The 20,150-nt window shown below is 40.9% G+C and overlaps 1 protein-coding gene across 1 annotated transcript in view; it reads right to left on the bottom strand.

The window, feature by feature from the left end:
• LOC123763353 (uncharacterized) overlaps positions 1-16,412 on the bottom strand; it is a 132,992-nt gene extending 116,580 nt beyond the window's left edge. The window contains exons 1-2 of the mRNA XM_069303306.1: positions 16,378-16,412; positions 13,861-13,951 (exon numbers count right to left, since the gene is read on the bottom strand). Coding sequence (XP_069159407.1) covers positions 13,861-13,951; positions 16,378-16,412 — 126 coding nt within the window. The remainder of the gene's footprint in view (positions 1-13,860; positions 13,952-16,377) is intronic.
• Positions 16,413-20,150: the final 3,738 nt, after the last annotated feature.

Genomic DNA, 20,150 nt, shown 5'->3' with positions numbered 1-20,150 from the left:
GCAAAAAAGAAGAAACGACGACATTTTGGTCCGTCCTGGACTAGTATCATCATCATAGTAAGGGAAGAGTGTAGTCTGAGTGAAAAGAAGAAAATCCTTTATTTGTTTTCACATCCCCGTGTGGTGTAAATGTTCGGTGTGACTCACACTGTGGATGGTAATGTAAAGCTTAGTGACGAAAATGGTTACGAGACATTGAGTCGGCCAGGACCTGGAGCTGAAGCGGAACATGACACCAGTCCAAGGTCAGGCAACTCCCCCCCCCCCCATAGGTTCCCCGACTCCCCCCTCCCCCACAGGGGACTGCATTTAGAAAACGCTGTCTCTCACAACCAACACTTAGCTCGGCTGGGGCACACTGATTGATAGACAGTTGTTGGCCGTGTAATCTAGTTGATGTTGTTGAATGTTTTTTCTCTTCCAGTAAAATAAATTCTCGAGTGTGAGGTTATGTGAGAGGATAGATTACCAGTTATCTTCTCAACTGTGTTGGAGTGCATGCTATCAGGTTGTACTCTGGCATGAATGCACCAGAGTGCACTCACTCTAGATTTTGTAATTCTTAAGTCACCATTTTGTTGTTTGGTGTCTAAGTTTAGCATAAACCCAAGGCTCTTCAGTATGACTACAGAGGCCGTCACAGCCTTTCTGCGAGAACAGGTACAACCACTAATATAGAATTAACATTAAAGTGTATGGAGACGAAGGGAGAGAGCGAGAGGTACTTGTGGACAGGAAAGTAAACGGTTCTCGCCGCTTGTATCAACACTGACTGGAGGCCGTGACGTCACCGGTCATCACGTGACCAGAAGGGTCTACAGGTTGGTCGATGCCGCCCTTCCTCTGATGGTCGATGCCGCCCTTCCTCTGATGGTCGATGCCGCCCTTCCTCTGATGGTCGATGCCGCCCTTCCTCTGATGGTCGATGCCGCCCTTCCTCTGATGGTCGATGCCGCCCTTCCTCTGATGGTCGATGCCGCCCTTCCTCTGATTGATGGATTCGTAGAACAGAGCAGACATGCAAGGCCCACTCCTGCCTCGCCTCAGAGAAGCAGTCTGTCCTGTGTTCTCCTTACACTCGTCTTTCCACAGTTTGGCCAAACTGCGAGAAACACCATTTAGAGCGAAATATAGTCAATAATTATCATCGTTCAGTCAACGCGGGTCTCAAGCAGAATCTGGGATCGCGGGGATTGGAATTACGATATTAGGAGTGAAACGAAGAAGATGGTGTAACATGTGATCCCTCAGGAGCAACGAGACTACATTGTTAAGATCCGTGATCATCGTCAGAACCTGTAGTCATCCGTTACCATATGACTACGATAATGAACTAGGAGGGAATAAGGGAAGGTTCCCATTTGATTGTGAAATCCTTCTGAAGTAATTAAGTGAACTTCGGCCATCTCCGTAAACATAGAAATTGCTGCCAAATCCGTGCTGCAACATCATGTATCCTGAATACGAGGTCGCCATCAAAGTAGAGCGCCACACCGTGTGCATTATCTTTGTTCCTCTCTGTGTTCCTCACAAGAGCCGAGGGGGCAGCCCTCAACTCGCTTTTAGTTGAGAAAATCTTCCTCGTTTGTGTGGGACCTTCCCACGCGAGTCCTGGTAACTCGCGAGAAATTAACACATTTATAGTCAGGTGAACTATTGTGTGTATCGATTTGTTCGGTTCAACATTATTCCATTCTGTGTTGAACTTTCCATGTATGTGTTGTCTCTTTATGAGAAACCAGTGATTCGAGAGTGGTAAGGGGTTATCTGTTGTGATACCCCTGTGTATGTAATTAGTGGATGGATAATTATCAGTGTGGTATTATTAATTGTGTTGTGTTGTGTTGGTTATTAGTGCAGTGTTATAGTGCAGCATTGTGTTACTGTGTTTTGCTTGTCTATGCAACAAGGACTGATCTTTAATTGGTAATTATCAATCAGTGAATTTGTTTAGGTTAATTAACATGAAGTGAAGTGACAGTTTTGCTTGGCAAGCTGTCGTGAGTGACAGCTTTGAGTTACCGTAATTCGTTCTTGATTAATTATTGTCAAACATCCGTATAACTAATGTAATTACTCACCGAGTGTTTAATTTGTCCGATTGACAGTAATTACGGTTAACAAATTAGTTTTGATTTGTTGATCGTTACTCTAATTCGAGTCTTAATTTATGGGATTAAACCCAAGTTGCATAGCCCCATTTTGCACGCCAGACGGGAGATATATTTATTTTGGGTTGAACACATATACAAATGTCCTCAATAAGAAAGGATTGCACAAGCCAGCACATTAAATGCCAGAGGCAGATTATTACATTAAAATTTAAAAAACACACCGGTAACAACTGTCAGGGTTCAAAAAAAAAGGAACCCTTATCCACTAGGTCGTTAAATGCCAACTGCAGTCTTAAGGGAAGCTCACGGGTTCTACCACCAAATTTAATTTGAAGTGTGTGGCTATGAATCGGGTTCGCATCCAGAAGCAGGACTTCGTGAAGGTTTGCAAGAACAGTTAAATATGTTACATCATGGGTGGGACAATAATATTGGAAGGTATTGACAGACACTTCTTTTGGGAGCAATAACAATTTATTCATAAAGAATTAACGTCAAGATTGTTGTGCCTTGTATTAGGTTATGTTAATGACTCGAAGTGACACTTAAAGACAGCTGTCCAGCCAGCAGTACAGCAAGGAGTCCTCGCCTTGCCGTTGGGGCTGATATAATGAACTAACTGAACAATACGGGTGCTCACTTAGGACTCAAATTGCAATTCAAGCAATTGCAGAATAATGCAGGAATGCTTGATAAGAATGCAAACACAGTAAGGCAGATCACTGAGAGTCTCCGGTAACCCACTGGATTACGTTAGCACACATCTGTAAGAGTGACAAATAATAGTGTAATGAATTACACTAATTTAGTCTGTGATTAATTACGTTAATGTTCGGTGAACTGGACAGTCAGCAAGAAAGTCATTATAATCCTGTCATTATTACAATCCATACGTTAATTGCAATCCTGTCACTCCGACAATCAACACACCAAAACAATAATTCGTTAACCATAATTACTGTCATTCGGAGAGTAATTACTAATTACAGATCACAAATTCCTTGTCACAAAGACAAACTAAACATAAGAACACAATGCTGCACTTCCCAATGCAACACTAACAGTACATCAATAACCAAGACAATACAATTAATAATACCACCACACGTAATTATATACACAAGGTATCACAACAAATAGTATCACAGGGTATCCACCACAGTAATTACATACACTGGTTATCGCAAGATATACACACTTACATTTCTGGAATTACTGGTTTCTCCTGAAATGAGACAACACATACATGGAAATCTCCACACAGAACGGTATGATATTGAACTGAACTAATAAATATACACAACAGTTGACATGACTATAAATGTGTTGACTGGTGTATCACATATACCAGTCAACACACCAAAAACACGACTCAGGCGCAGTAGTTCCCTCCAATGTACTGTGGTCGCCCCTTCCACTTCCTTCCCCTGACCAAGTGCTTTAGGACAACGTTCCGCTGAAAGTTGATTTAAGTGCCTCCAGCACTAGGAGCGGTGTGGCGCGGTGAGGCGAGCAGTGTAGGCTGTCTAGCTACCAGGACTGGCGTGGGAAGGTCCCACAAGTACACGATGTTACGAACCTTTCGTAACCGGGTTCTTTTTAAACTATGATCCTACTCAAGTTCAGAGTATCCTAACCTTTATGAAAATATAGTGTAATGTTTAAGGTAATTAAAAATAATAGCACTTAAAATAACCCGTTATTATTACCCATCACCATAATATAAATCACTATGTGAGGTCATCCGGAGCGGCACCACTAGCCCTCACGCTAGCTAACTTCAGAGATGACGGACACTATGAGATGACGGACACAGATGACTTAGTTTTCAACACACCACTAGCCCTAAAACTGCTTGCCGTTATGGAGACGTCTTCGAACGGTCCCCCCCCCCCTTAACACACTCGCTAGTACGCTCAACCAGCAAACTCCATAGCGCCCAACCACAGCACTCACCTAGCCCCACTGGCTAGTACCTTCAGGAGTGAAGTCCACAGCGCTCATCTAGCTCACTTGGCTAATCCTTCCTGGAGTAAAGTCCACAGCGCTCATCTAGCTCACTTGGCTAATTCTTCCTGGAGTAAAGTCCACAGCACTCAACTAGCCAACACTGGCTAGCACCCTTAGGTCCACCTAAGTACTCGTCCACTCCCTAGCTTTGCTGACTTCCATTGCCTGCCCCTGGTTGGTCGTCACTTTCCAGCCCAGCCGACTAGAAGATGGGAAACTACGATTAATGGGAGGGTCAACTGCTATAGTTCGGCAACTGGATCATAGATGGCGTCGAGGTCCGTCACACACGAGCATGATTTTCTCGCTCAAAACTGAGGCAATGTGAGCGCTGCCCATCAGCTCTTGTGAGGAACAGAAGTAATATGCAGTGTGGCGCATTACTCTGATGGCGACCTCATGTTTAAAGTACAAAGGGATGTAGCACGGATTTGGCAGAAATTTCTATGTCCACTAAGGAGGCTGTTATTCACTTAATTCACTTAAATCTAAATGAGGATTTCTCAATCAGTGGGAAACCTTTCCTTATTCCTTCCTAGTTCAGCATCGAAGTCATATGGTGACGGATGACTACGGATGCTGACGATGATCACGGATCCTAAAAATGCAATCTTGTTCCTCCTGCAGGATCATGTGGTGAATTACACTATATCTAATTCGTTTCACTAATAATATCGTATTTCCTATCACCGCGATCCTGGATTCTGCTCAGCGAATCCGCATTGATGGAACGATAATTACTAGTTACTAAATGTTGCTTTAGACGGTGTTTCACGCAGTTTGGTAACACAGCGGGAAGACAAGTCTGACAAGACAAGCGACACAAGACAGAATGCTTTCCCAAGACGAGGCAGGAGCAGGCCAAGCTTGTCCCCTCTATTCTACAAATCAACCAATCATAGGAGAGAACGGGATCGGCCAGGGGCTCCGGGCAACCTGTAGGCCTTCCTATGGTCACGTGATGAACGGTGACGTCACGGCCTCCAGCCAGTACCGCAAGAACCGTTGGCTTTCCTGACCAGAAGTATCTCTTTCTCTCTCTCCTCCCCCCCCCCCCCCCCCTTGTCTCCATAACTTAAGATGTTAAGTCAATTTTAATGGCTGTAACTCTCTTTACAGGAAGACTACGGTGGCATCCGTATTCATACTGAACTGCTACGCACCACTGACTCACCACTCTCCACCACTGACACTCACCACTCTCCACCACTGACACTCACCACTCTCCACCACTGACACTCACCACTCTCCACCACTGACACTCACCTCTCTCCACCACTGACACTCACGACTCTCCAACACTGACACTCACCACTCTCCACCACTGACACTCACCTCTCTCCACCACTGAAACTCACGACTCTCCACCACTGACACTCACCACTCTCCACCACTGACACTCACCTCTCTCCACCACTGACACTCACGACTCTCCAACACTGACACTCACCACTCTCCACCACTGACACTCACCTCTCTCCACCACTGCCACTCACCACTCTCCACCACTGACACTCACCACTCTCCAACACTGCCACCCACCTCTCTCCACCACTGCCACTCACCACTCTCCAACACTGCCACCCACCTCTCTCCACCACTGACACTCACCACTCTCCAACACTGCCACTCATCACTCTCCACCACTGCCACTCACTACTCTCCACCATTGCTCTAATCTAATCAATAGATTAGAGCAATGGTGTTTGGCCAGACCCGCTACTCTAATCAATAATGGGTCAGGCTACAATGGAAGCTGAATCATCCTCAGCTTATAGCAAAACATTTCATGGCACAAAACTAAGTTAGGTCTCAGATGTCGCACTTGAATAGAGAACCAGAGAACCTGAAATTGTACCATGATATAATCCAACAACAGCTAGATAACAAACTCATCAAAGTTGTAACCAATGATATCCCTAAGGAGGGACACTATTTGGCACACCACGCAGTACTGCCAAACTCAGTTACTACCCAAATAAGGATAGTGTTTAACTGCAGTTCAAAGGCCAAACAGAATAGTGTCTCGTTAAATAACTGCCTTCAAACTAGTCCAAGCTAATCACAGAGGCTGAACATGATTAAAGTTCCGCATAGGAGTTTATGTATACACGGCCGACATAAGTAAGGCATTCCTTAGGGTAGGACTCCAATAAGAAGACCACAACTACACCAAGTGCCTATGGATAAAAGATCCTAGTGATTCAAACAGTGGATTGCTTATACTGGATTGCATTTGTAAATTGATTGTAAAACTGAAATTAGCAATAACCTGTATGTGGACAATTTTCAAGGAACAATTAGTAGTGAGAAGGAACTGCTAACTGTATATCATGAGGCCAATCGAGAGTTGTTGGGAGCAAATATTCTTCTCCAGTAATTCAAACTTAAATCAACTGATCAAATCAGAGTTTCCAGACTACCTTGTATCTCAGAAGATGAAAGTACTAGGTGTGGAATGGGATAAAACTTTGGTTCAGTTGACAATTATAGTGGTGGAGCAAATATACCACCAATTTAACCATGAGGAAGCTATTATCCCAAGTCAGCAAGCCTTGTGACCCCCTTTGGGAATATTAAGCCTATATAAATTAAGGGAAAATTGATTATGGTAGAATGCTGGCAGGCAAAGATAGGTTGGGATGATGCACTAACCACTGCCCTACAAGACAAGTGCCGTAACTCACGACGGATCTAAGTATCCTAGAATATATCAAGTTACCTCGTAATGCCGTAATGGCCAACCAGCCTATCAAGCAACATGTGTTGTGATGCCTCAGGAAAGGCTTATTGCACTGTAACCTATTTAGTGACAGATGAACAGGCAAGTCTACTAACATATAAAGCTAGGGTAACACCTTAGAAGAATCGCTCATTGCAACAATTAAATTAGCCACGCTACTGTTAGGAGTAAGACTGGCTCATTATCTGACCAAAACCTAACCTAATCCACTTAGAAGAAACAGAAGTAGGGTCGATGAGGCAGTACTGCAGTTGGTGAAAAACAACAATAGAAAATCTCTTTACATGCGTAATCGCGTTAAGGAAATCAGAGAGTGGTTAGGTGGTTACAAACTAAGATATATGTACCCACCAAAGAGAATCCAGCTGACTACCTCTTCAGAGGCCCGACTTTAAGGCAATTAACCAAAACCGAGATGTGGTTCAATGGACATCAATGGTATTCAGTGACCCATGGCCTAAACAAAAAAAACCACAAGTTATTGTGACGAATGTCAATGCTCCCACTGAGAAACCAGAACCACCTCGGACTTTATAATTGATCCTAATCAGTACTTTGATCTCAATAAAGTGTTAGGTGTCATGCAAAGGGTATTTAATTTCCTGAATAAATTAGGAATCAAATATCAATTCCCTAGTGTTCTTAAATACCGAGTCATAAGGGCTGAAACAGAAACTTACGGGAGAAATTTTGTTAACCTTCCTGATAAAACTATTAATGATCTGGGTCCCTGGACTGACCCAGACAACAATTTCATATTAAGGTGCCGGGGGCCGCTCACAGCATGCCCAGATAAATCTAGAAATGAAACATCCAATGTTTCTCCTCTGCAACCACAGAGTAAACAGTCTAATTATGTTATGTCCTGCCTCAAGTTGATGGTCTCAGACAATGGGTCCAACTTGGTGGCAGGGAAAGCATGCCTGAGCGAGGTCTGGAATCACCCAGTAGTAGGCACCACCCTAAACTAATAGCAGTGCCACTGGAAATTTATACCCCCCCCCCCTCAGAGCACAGTGGCACCGAGGTTTCTACGAGCGGATGATGGGGACAGTAAAATGCTCTCTAAGAAAAACCCTCGACTACGAAAAGATTGATCTACAGAAGCTCCAACCCGCTGTCAACGAAATTGAGTCTCGGGTCAATAACCGACCACTGACCTACATCTCTGATGATCACTCACAATATGAGCCATTAAATCCATCTGATCTGATGTATGGAGGACTTGTTACCCCTCTAGTGTCCTTCATGGATTAGGCACCAGAAGATACTTCATATGTCAAAGAGAGTGACTTGGTTCAGATCTACAAACATCTGTCAAGAGTAAGAAGTCGGTGGAATGACGTTTGGACTCTGGAATACCTAACTGCTCTGAGGGAGTAACACTATGGGGAAATAACCCATATAATAAAGTTCACTTAAAACTTGGTGATGTTGTTCTATTGGGCAGTGACAGTCCACATTCAAAGTAGCCACTGGGGCAGTATAGTTTCTGTCCATCCAGATCACAAGGATATCTTGAGGATAGTGAAAGAGAAGCACAGAGGAACCACTAATCTCATGACAATAGAGAAATTGGTTCCTTTGGAGCTAGCAGGAAATGAAGTCCCACAAAGACTCCCCACCCCTGCAGCTCCAGTACGGGACATCCGTTCTGAAAGGACTATCCGTTCTAAATAAATAAATAAATAAATATGTTTATTCAGGTAAGGTACATACATACAAGTGATGTTACATTAATGGATTGATATATAGATAGAGCTAGTACATACAATGCCTAAAGCCACTATTACGCAATGCGTTTCGGGCAACAAGGTGTATGTTCTGAAAGGACTACCGCACAACAGTGCAAACTAAAACTTAAGCAATATTATAATTCTGGATGAAGGAGAGCAATGAAGTGTTTGCTTGTCCTAAACAGTGGACTCTGACCCGTGTTTCTCCTCCCCAGAATTATGACGGAAATTCCAACACTAATTACTACTAACCATTAATTTACCTAAGTTAACCATATAGAGAAATTAGGCTGAGATCTTGCCACATAACTTATTATCTATTTACCTATTAAATTTATATCAAATAATCTTTATATCACAAGTCTGGGAGCCTAATACATAACAAAATATTACTGGATTTAAATGAATCATGAAGAAATTAAGCTCCTTCTTTCCTTCGGCTTAATCGACTGAGCTACGACATGGTAAAAGAATTGCAACCGGAAAATCATCCTGATCTACCGTGGGTCCTGCAGCCTCTCCGGGACGATCCTCTCGGACGTAGGTTCGAACCCTCGTCACGGCCCTTGTGGATTTGTTCATTTGATGCATCACGCTATTGTGATTTCTGTGTAATATATGGTTTAATTAAGAAAAACATGTTTTTCTCTTACAAATATTGATGTTTCAGTTGAGTCTTGTCATAGGATGCTTATATTATGCTATCCACAAGCGTTGGAAATACCAACCCCATTTACTAACTTTCAATACTTCTTCTTCTTCTTGATAGTAGGTGCAGTTTGCAAGATGGGTTTGTCCTCCCGATGACTGCACAAGTACAGATGTTGGTAGAGGCGTTTATGTTGAAGATGATAAGAGTTTCAAAGGGGCTTGTTGCGTTGTGCTGTAGACAAAGGAGCGGCGACTAAAACAGAGGTGTATGTTAGAGGGAGACTTGCCGCACCGTAGGGCGGTGTGTTGTGTTTATGGTGTCAGCTGATCCTTGGTACTGCGACAAGGCAGTTGTTTTCTGTGTTTAGCTGTTGGTGACGCCAGGTATAAATGTGGCGCGGGTCAGATGTGACCCAATTTGTTGGTCGACCGTAGATATTTAGCCAGTGCTTTGACTATTTGGCATTTTTCTTGTAACGAGTGGTCACCGCCTCCTAATATATGCTCGATGGTAAATGGAATTTTAAGTGAAATAAGTACTTGTTTGAGATTTACTCTGGCACTATAATGTCGGAAGCAGTGGAGATGATAGTGTTCGACTGTTTCAGGCACCTGACAGTAGATGCAGAGTTCGTTGATGTCTGTTCTGTACTTAGAGCTGTGTGCTGCTAGTTTGGTGTGTCCCAGCCTTAATCTGGTCATCGCTATATGAATTTCTCTGCTTTTATATCTGACATGTTTCCAAGTTTCCCATTTCTTTTTAATGGACCCATAGTACAAAGGTGAGCATGACGTTTTCCATTTCGTCGCAAAATCTTGAGTGATGGTATTTTTGAAGGCTCCTTTACGTGCAACAGGGGAATTGAATGACGGGTAATGTGAGGTGTGTTGTGCATTGCTTTGGCTAGTTGATCTACTAGTTCATTATGGAGAATACCACAATGTGCTGGGACCCATTGGATAGAGGTATCATAACCGTTTAATCGATGTTCATGAAGAATTTGAAGACATGGGTAAACAAACTCCTTGCACGTTGTTGAAGAGTACGTAATTGCTTGAATCGCACTCTTGGAGTCACTGCAGATTGTATATGTCCCGATTGGTAATGTTGTGATTATTTGGAGAGCTTGATATAAGGCATATAATTCAGCTGTGAAAACAGATAGTTAGTTTGGTAACCGCCATCCCTGCTTGAGATGGTATTCCGGTATCCATATAGCGCTAGTGACCGAGGGTACTTTCAATACAATATGCAGATAATATTGCTGTTGATTCTGTATTAACAAATTTACACAGAAGTATTTTAATTTAATAATTCAAAGAAAATTAGAGTTATTGAATTTTCCCCCATCAAATGAGAATAGAATTGCCACGTCACCAGAATATACTTCATTAAATATTAATCAATCATTTAAAACACCAGTCTAGAGGTTAAAATTGATGAAAAAAAGTATTCTCTATGACTGGATCTAATGAATTCTATATAAATAAAAATGGAAATGTTGGTTGTTCAAAATCGCTAATCTCTGAAAGTTCTTCACAGATTGCGTTGAAATTTTCACACAACATTCCATTCGCATCCTTGCGAGTTTTTATATACATACTATATAAAATCTGTGTCATAGATGTGACACAGATGTCACATCTGTGACGGGGAAAAAATGTGCATTTTTCGAAAAACTGTGTTTTTCATGTGAGGGAAATCTTCAAAACCTCTTTACAAATTGCTTTGAAATTTTGACACAACGTTGCATTCGAATAGGCGCGTGTTTTTGTATACCTACTATATACATGCCTCACCTGTGACAGGAAAAAAACATGCTTTTTTTTTAAAAACAGCTCCATCTGTTGGACGTAAGAGAAACACATACTGTTATCTCTGAAAGTGCTTCACCAATTGCTTTGAAATTTTGACACAACGTTCCATTCGAATACACGTTGTGTTTCTATATACCTACTTTACAGATGCCACACCTGTGACAGGTAAAAATCATCCTTCTTTTAAAAACAACGCCATCTATTATACGTCATAGCAACACAGCTATACTAAATATGTTACAATTCCATTTCAATGTTTCCGATTGCATTGATAAATTGAATTGTCATAGATTTTGATTTATTTTCATTTTTATTTAATTATTTTGTGTGACATTACGTTGGAATTGAGCTGTGTTGTTCACCATACCTTTGTTTTCGTAAGTATAAGTATAGAAGCCACACCTGTGACTGGTAAAAACATTTTTTTTAAGGAACAGCGCCATATGATGCGCGTAAGAGCAACACAAGCTCTTATATGCTACAATTCCATGTCAATATTTCCGATTTTATTGATAAATAAAATTTTCATACATTTCGATTGGATTTGGATTTGATTCTAAAGGGTTTGAAAAGGATGGGGGGAGGTAGAGGGATAGGGAGGTGAAATTCTGGAAGAGGATGTGAGTATGAAGAGAGAGGAGGTTTGAATGTTCGGTGGCCTGTCCACCATGGGTTGGCACATGTGTGTGTCGTTTGTTTGGGTGTGTGGTATGTTGGGTTGATTTCAATTTATTTTCATTTTCATTTAATTATTTTGCGTGACATTGTGTTGGAATTGAGCTGTGTTGTTTACCATACCGTCCATTTCGTGAGTATAGTTATTTTTATTATTTTTCATTTCGTTTTTCTAGCTGTTCTTATTTTTAAGTGATGGGAACTTCAGATCATTTGATGTTCCAAATTTTCTAATGGGAACATAAGATCATTTGAGAATGAATCAGACATGGGCGTGTGGAATGGTGGACAGGATGAGGGGACGGGAGGCTGCTGAGTCACAGCAATGCATGGCCGGATACTGCTAGTTACAAATAAAACTAAGATCTCCCTTTCATTGTCACTAAAAGGGCAGAATTTTAACCGGTTTCTTGACGCGTTGTGATCGAGGAAGGAGGAGAGACGCTATTATTAACATCAACAAAGTCTTGCCTGCGAGCACGGTCACAAAACTTCACGAATATTTCCTTCTAGTTCAAAGGCTGTGGGACGCCAAATCTCCCATCATCAGCATGCCTTCAGTAGCAAATAGAAAAGTGTTTTGCACACGATTGACCTGTTTATCTTATCGTTTGTGGCAATTAATGTAATTTTGGGTTGACCTGTTATGGGTATGGCAAACCACCCTAAATGGGTAAGCTTAAATGAATTCTCCATAATAACTTGTCCCTGATATAACCGTCATATATTGGTTACTTTTTATTTTTTGTGTGCCCATTTGACAGGTGAAATTGAAGGGGAAAAATAAATTAGCAGCACTATCTAGTACAACACATGACAAGTGATGATTCTATAGCGTGACCCACGAGGAGAATTAGTGTGTGTGATCTTTCGTATTCATGTCTGGTTGACCAGGCCTCATTCAACATAACAGTTAAGTTGTACATTAATTTACTACCCATTGTAGACTAACCTTTAGTTGCAAATTTCTACACATTGGTTAATTTTTATTTAGTAGGCTATGTAATTAAACCCTACAATGTTGGGTAGAAAGCTAATTGTTAGAACTTTAACATTATACAGTCCACTTTAATATCATACAGGACACTTTAGAATCATATAGTCCGCTATTGAAATAAATAAATTAATTATAAATAATTAATATATGAATTAATTATAAATTGTTAAATCAATGAATTAATACTTGTAATTAAAATAAGTAAATAAATCCCACGAGTCAGTTTTCCCCACAACAGGTATATTCGTGTTTAATTACTGTATTTCTATTATAATGACTAGTTTAGTCAGTAAGAACTTAGAATCTATGTAGGTTAACAGGCTTTCCCATTTTTGCATATTTGTATATATTATATGCATTAGCATATGTGCATTAGCATTTAATACACTAGGCTTTGTTATAATCACTGCCCTTGTTTTCTGATCCTTATAAGGCAGTTAAAAATATTGTTTGCGATAAGTCGTTCTTGATGTTCGAGACTTTTGTCAGTAGATTTTAAAGCTTGTTTCTGGAATTATTATAATTATTATATCATACAGTTCCTATGTCGTCCCTCGTACTATTATGAGCTTATCAGGGGCTTCACTGCGCATATATGTGTAAAAAAATTACATAAACCTTAAGGACAATGTTAACTGAAGACAATAATTGTAAAATGTAATTATTAACATTTTAGTTATGGGTAAGCATATAAAGGTTTTGCAATTCCTAAATGATGACATACAATTTGATGACATAATTCAATTTCTTATTTTTTTTTACCATTAATGAATCTAATGAATGAAAATTTTACAGTAAGTGACAAATTTTATTATATTTAGAAATCTACTTATTATTTTCTACTTATTACGAGACTATAAAATTATATAAACACTGTTTTGCAAACTGTGAGAACGAGCTGGGTCATACTCTATAAATTACATCATTAAAGTCTGATAAACAAACCCTTTACATGGATCGAAAGGGGTACACCGTTTCTCGATGTATGTTTGGTGAGAATTTACTCAAGTTCTGGACCATGTTCAGGACTAAATAATACTTCCTGGTTTGTCAATGAGTTATCGTTGTGACTATCATAACCCTCTCGCTCGCATGAGTTTTAAGCCAAATACTCACCCCACGAGTCAGCAGTCCCATGAGCCCCGTCCAGGACCCGTTGGCTAACTGGCTACCAAACAACTTGTCATCCGGCACAACATACTCTATGCTGTGAAGGAAGATCAATCCAGTAAATAAAACAAACACAAATTTGAGTACGAGCAGCTGACAAGAGATAGGTAATAAAACTAGACAGAATACATTTAATACGTGATAACATTTTTAATCTAGAAATCCCGAGAAGCAGCACGCACATAGTCATATGAGCGCGCTGGTGAAGTGAGCTCAACGGTGAAGTGAAGCTATGGATTTTTTTTATAAATTGCAATGGTTCTGCGGTTAAAATATAATTTTTTTGGCTCCTTGTAAATATATTTAACCTAACATGTCCACTTAATTTAGTCATGAATGTTAAGCACTTTCTCCATGTAAGGAAAAACTGAAAACAATTATTACTATTTTGGGGGAGAAATATGGTTAAACATGATAATTTAGATACAAAAAATGTGGCCAGTGAGCATCAGTGGATCTTAGTAGCATAATGATTAACATAAACTGGTAATTTCAGATTAAGCCCAACAATAAGGAAGTATCTCATTATATACATATAATGTTTATATATATATATATATATATATATATATATATATATATATATATATATATATATATATATATATATATATATATATATATATATATATATAATATGGAAGGGAGTACCACCTCTAGCTGGAAGAAGGAGGACCCATAGCCTCGGAGGAAACCACGCATAACGCATTAGAGGGAATGTTTAGATCCCCTCCAATACAGTTTCTGTGTGCTTTTCTCCTACCACCCCCTTCCTTTTTTATTTTTTGTGCTTTATTATGTATTTGATGGTTACAAGATATACATGGGTTGATACAAAAATAATAATACAATTATGTGCTTAAAGGTTATGGATCTCTTGAAAAACACGACAATGGGAAACATTGATGAATGTCACAGACGGGTTCGATCATTGTTGCAAGTCAAATACTTCTTCGAATTCCTCTGAAGTTGGACTAGTGCCCAAGACGCAACAGGCATTTTCTCTCTGAATCGCAACACTGAGTCGCTGGAACAAGAAACTTTTTGCTCTCTGGTCTTTTGTAGCGCTGATCAATTTGTCCCCCAATTCCTTCAGGAACTTCAATGCACATTTTCCCCACGAACCAAGGGTCTCCGAGCCGATCGGAACAAAGCTGTAGCAGTGTGCCAGACCTCTATATTTAATAATTTTCTGCGATTCCCTGAAGGAAGCAGCACCACCGCTTTCACGTGTGCTGTAGTGGAGGTAGGTACTGGCTGAGTACCTGAGAAGGTACTCAGCCAGTACTCATGATGAGAAGGCTAATTACATAATTAGCTAGAGTGGTCAATTAGTTGTCACATGGACAATTAATTGCTCCCGAAACGTATCTCACTCAAGCTCAACACTGTTCTCCCTTAACAGCCCTCACTCACTCAACAATAAGTGTGCACCCCTTATCCAGTTAATTACCCCTATCTAATTAACTCACTGAATCCTTAAGTCCTCAACACAACTTGAAGAAACAAAGTAACCCCAGTGTTACATAGGTCACACTACAATGGCATGCAACAACACAAATGCACTGCCCACATACGGTTGCGGCTACTGCAACTTGATAATTACTGTGCCCACACAGTAATGACACACGGTTGTGCAACAACAAGAGTATACCAATATTACTGCCCCCCTTATCTTGCAACCGTTGCAAAGGACTACTGTGAGCACACACTTACCTCAACAAGGCAATTAACCAATCAACTGCCTGCTCTCATTAAGTACTGTGAATTCCCCTGAATAATCCTAGAGGTCCCTTAAACCCTCAACACAGCTCCCAGTGCAGCAATATCGTATAAACTGATAACAACACTGCACAAACCTGCAACATAATGATGCCGTCAGCATACCCCACATGCTAATGACGTCATTAGGCAATCAGTCAGCAATCACATCTACTGACTCCACACAACACAGTACATAAAACATGCAAATGAACACATAGAAATGGCATTCACATAATCAATGAAAATTATATCATCAGGTAAATGTATCTCTAACTACACAGACCTCAGGGTATCCACTGACATCCCTGCAACATAATGATTATAATTTTACATGCTGGTACTCCATCGCACTAATCCAGTCTGACCGATTATATAGAATCGACAACTGGATCATTTATATGGTAAATCTCTACACTGACCGGTTACATACTCGAGTCAGTCTACACACTTATATACTTTATATCTACAGTGTGATCCCGTGTACAACATCCATCTCCAGGTACCGCCCTACCAGTCACCTGGACGTGCCACTGACAGCTGTCACTCAGCTGCTACCCTCACTGTAACACTTTTATTGTACTCACGGCTCCGGATATTCACCACAATCCTTTTCCTGGTCACTACCTCTCTGGCTGTAAACACCTAGCTCACTCCTCATGTGAGGTGTGGCCCTAGAATGTCCATGGAAGGTGGCCTAACCACGTGGCCCTAAGGGGTGGCCACGGGTAGCGCATGACGTCATAGCACCCCACCCGGCTGAGCTGGTGTGCGGAGTGGGGTGGGGGTTTTGGCCGCACGGGGGACCTGGGTGGACGACCCCCCCCCCCCTCCAGGCTGCTGGCCAAGGTGGGCGGCGCGGGTGGCCCCACGGGTGGCCTGGGGTGGCCCCGCGGGATACACACGTGGATGGGAGATCACATTACACCCCATCCTTAGCATGCTCGCTCGTACACTCGGGTGACAATGGCCGGCGGCGTCACCACACTGACGCCGCAGGGCGGAATTCAAAGTCCAACAGGGGCCTGTAATCTCACTACAATTACACTAGGAGGCCCTGCCCATATTCCGCCAATTGTCCAACAACACTAAACAGGTTATTTGAACCACCTGTTACACCATGAGGCTCTGCCAGCTGCCTCATGGGTGCCCACTGTCTCTGAGGCTTTCTTACTGGTCCTTCCGTACCTCATCGGCCCCAAATTTCACGAAAATTGGGCCTAGACACAACCCGGCATGGCAGAATTGCCATCCCCGCTGAACAACAAGGTAACGACCGCGATTAACGGGGTTGGAGGTGGCCGACACCCACCTCCACCCAGCTACGTCCTCCTCCACCTGCTGTCCAGCTCAAACTAACAATTTCGCGGGCTAGGGAAACTCAAAATGTCCATATCTCCCCCCGTACTTTGTCTTGACCAATCAGCAGGAAGCCGGCACACCACCATGGTGCCGCTTCCAATAACAGCTGTTCGCGCCAAAACTCAGCTATGAGCAGAGATGCCTAACCCAATCACAAGCCACACTCACCCTCAGGCGTCCCGTGACGTCACAAGGAGGGGGAGGCCTAAAGACAGTGGCGCAATGTCTCACATGGTGGGGGGGGGGGGCAACGTTCACCCCACTTTCCCCCCACCTCTAACGGTTTGAGAGTCAAGTACCTCACATACCACTTCACTCTCACCTCTCATCCTATTTCACAGAAACAGGAAAATTTCTGTAATTCTCTCTACAGAGGAATCACAGACCTCTAGCCAGTCCCAAACAACTTTCCTTAACATAAGCTTTCATTCAACACCCCACAAGTATATGATAGATTAAAGCTTCAGTTTCTAGAGTCCCTAGAGCAACTAGCCTAATCTAGAAACTAGGAAAACTAGCTGAAGGAATCTTCATTCCCTCACAATATATATATATATATATATATATATATATATATATATATATATATATATATATATATATATATATATATATATACATATATATATATATATATATATACATATATATTTATATATATATTTATATATATATATATATATATATATATATATATATATATATATATATATATATATATATATATATATGTCGTACCTAGTAGCCAGAACGCACTTCTCAGCCTACTATGCAAGGCCCGATTTGCCTAATAAGCCAAGTTTTCATGAAATAATTGTTTTTCGGCAACCTAACCTACCTAACCTAACCTAACCTAACCTTTTAGGCTACCTAACCTAACCTAACCAATAAAGATAGGTTAGGTTAGGTTAGGTAGGGTTGGTTAGGTTCGGTCATATATCTACGTTAATTTTAAATCAAATAAAAAAAATTGACCTCATACATAATGAAATGGGTAGCTTTATCATTTCATAAGAAAAAAATTTGAGAAAATATATTAATTCATGAAAACTTGGCTTATTAGGCAAATCGGGCCTTGCATAGTAGGACGAAAAGTGCGTTCTGGCTACTAGGTACGACATATATATATATATATATATATATATATATATATATATATATATATATATATATATATATATATATATATATATATATATATATATATATATATATATATATATATATATATATTGTGACGATAATCTCCTTCAAGAGATTGAGCCTGCTCTTCCCTCCACAATTACGTCGTTGAAATTATATAAAACTACTATGGAAGAAATGTCCAACAACGACAACAACACCAGCAAGGTTTGCCAGAGCGCAAAACGTTGCAGCCAGACACCTGTTCGGACTCAAACCGCCAAACTACCTGTTGATCGCTACCGGCTCCGCTGATTGGTCGCCGGTCTGGCTGCACCTGCACTCGCCCCCCCATACTACTTGATGTCTGGGGTCGCCACGACCTCAGACCTCAGAATATTCAGTGCTTTCGTGGTTACCACTCCTCCCGGCTAGACGTGAGCGTGTACTGAGAGAGGTGGTAGCTTAAAGCCAATATTCCAGCACCTTCCCTTTATTTTGTGTTGCACTTCTTGTTATTTTATCTTAACGTAACTTTTCATTGTGTCATTTAAGTATTCTTATTATTTTGATTGATTGATTTTATTATACAAATTTGTTTTTTCATGTTTTGATTTATTTAACGTAATTAAAATTTCATTGTTAAAATTTACTTGTGTTTTTGTGTGTCTTCTCCTTACCTTACCACAGACGAAGTTCCAGTTTTCTATTTTTTTTTATAACTATGTGACGAGGCCATACCCCTAGCCTTAAACAGCCGAACACCAACGCGTTACCGTCACAAGTTATATGGGGGCCTGTCCTAGGAGCTTCACTCAGGTACTGGTGCCAAGTGGTAATTTATGGTAAGCGTATTTAACTTTGTTAACGTAGCTTTACTATTTTTCATATTCAATTTCATTTTTTATAAGGTGCGGTGTATTGTGCATTACGAGAGTAACATATAGTGAAGGTGAGACAACTTTGGATTACGTGGTGACTGTAGGCCGCAGTCATACTCTTAATTGGTCATCTCTCCCTCCGTGTTATTACTCGTGTTTACCATCTATGTCCCTTGAATATTTCTCATTTTGACAGATCATCATATTGGTACCCTGGTACTGTGGTCTGCCCCGGGTCAAGAGTACCCAATCTTCTGCAATCTGGCTGTAGGAGGACAAAGAGGGCCATAGTTCCTCTAGCTCGAACTTTAGTTGCTGAATTGGGACCTCAGCAGCAGTTCTCGTCACCAGTTGACACCTCGCACCCCTACACGTCAGTCAGAGATGATGATACATACAACGGTAGGGAATTAGCTTATTTTTTCAGAGCACAAAAGTTCGCTAATTCTGTAAGTATCATATTAAATTCAGTAGGAAAAACTTGCTTTATGTCCTATAGAGACGTGGCAAGGTATGCCTACATCCTTGGACTACCAATTTTACTTTTGAGACAATTTACTGTTTCATTTGTTTTCGAAACTCTGTTTCATTTGTTAGTAGGATTTTCTTGCCCTTATTCTCTTACATGAGTACCGGGTACAAGATTTCCTGCGCCTTTGATTTAATTTAATCATTTAACATCTTTTACTTAACTTTAATTGTTAAAGATCTCACAGGATAGGTACCAGTTGCCACGTTGTCCTGTTTCTGACATTCACTATTGAATATTCGTGTACCTTTATTTGCTAATTTCACCATGTTTCGTCTCCAAGCTTTCCGTACAAATCCAGCAGGTGAAATAGGGACTTTAAGTCGTGCCAAGAGGACTGAATTACAAACTCTTGCACATGAGTATCAACTAGAAGTTCCCTACCAAGCCAACAAAAATGACCTACACAACCTGTTGCTGGATTACTATTTAGAGCAAGGTAAGATAGACTCTGAAACTCATGAAACTTACTATATTGCAGGAAAAACTGATTTGGCAACGATGAAACTCCAATTGGAACTGGCCAAGATTGAACGTGAGCAGCAAAGGGAAGCCCTCGAACAACAAGAACGAGCAGCTGC

This window comes from Procambarus clarkii, chromosome 49, assembly GCF_040958095.1.
Source record: "Procambarus clarkii isolate CNS0578487 chromosome 49, FALCON_Pclarkii_2.0, whole genome shotgun sequence".
Classification (NCBI taxonomy): Eukaryota; Metazoa; Arthropoda; class Malacostraca; order Decapoda; family Cambaridae; genus Procambarus; species Procambarus clarkii.
The sequence above is the reverse complement of the archived record's forward strand: the minus strand, read 5'-3'. Positions and strand labels throughout refer to the sequence as shown.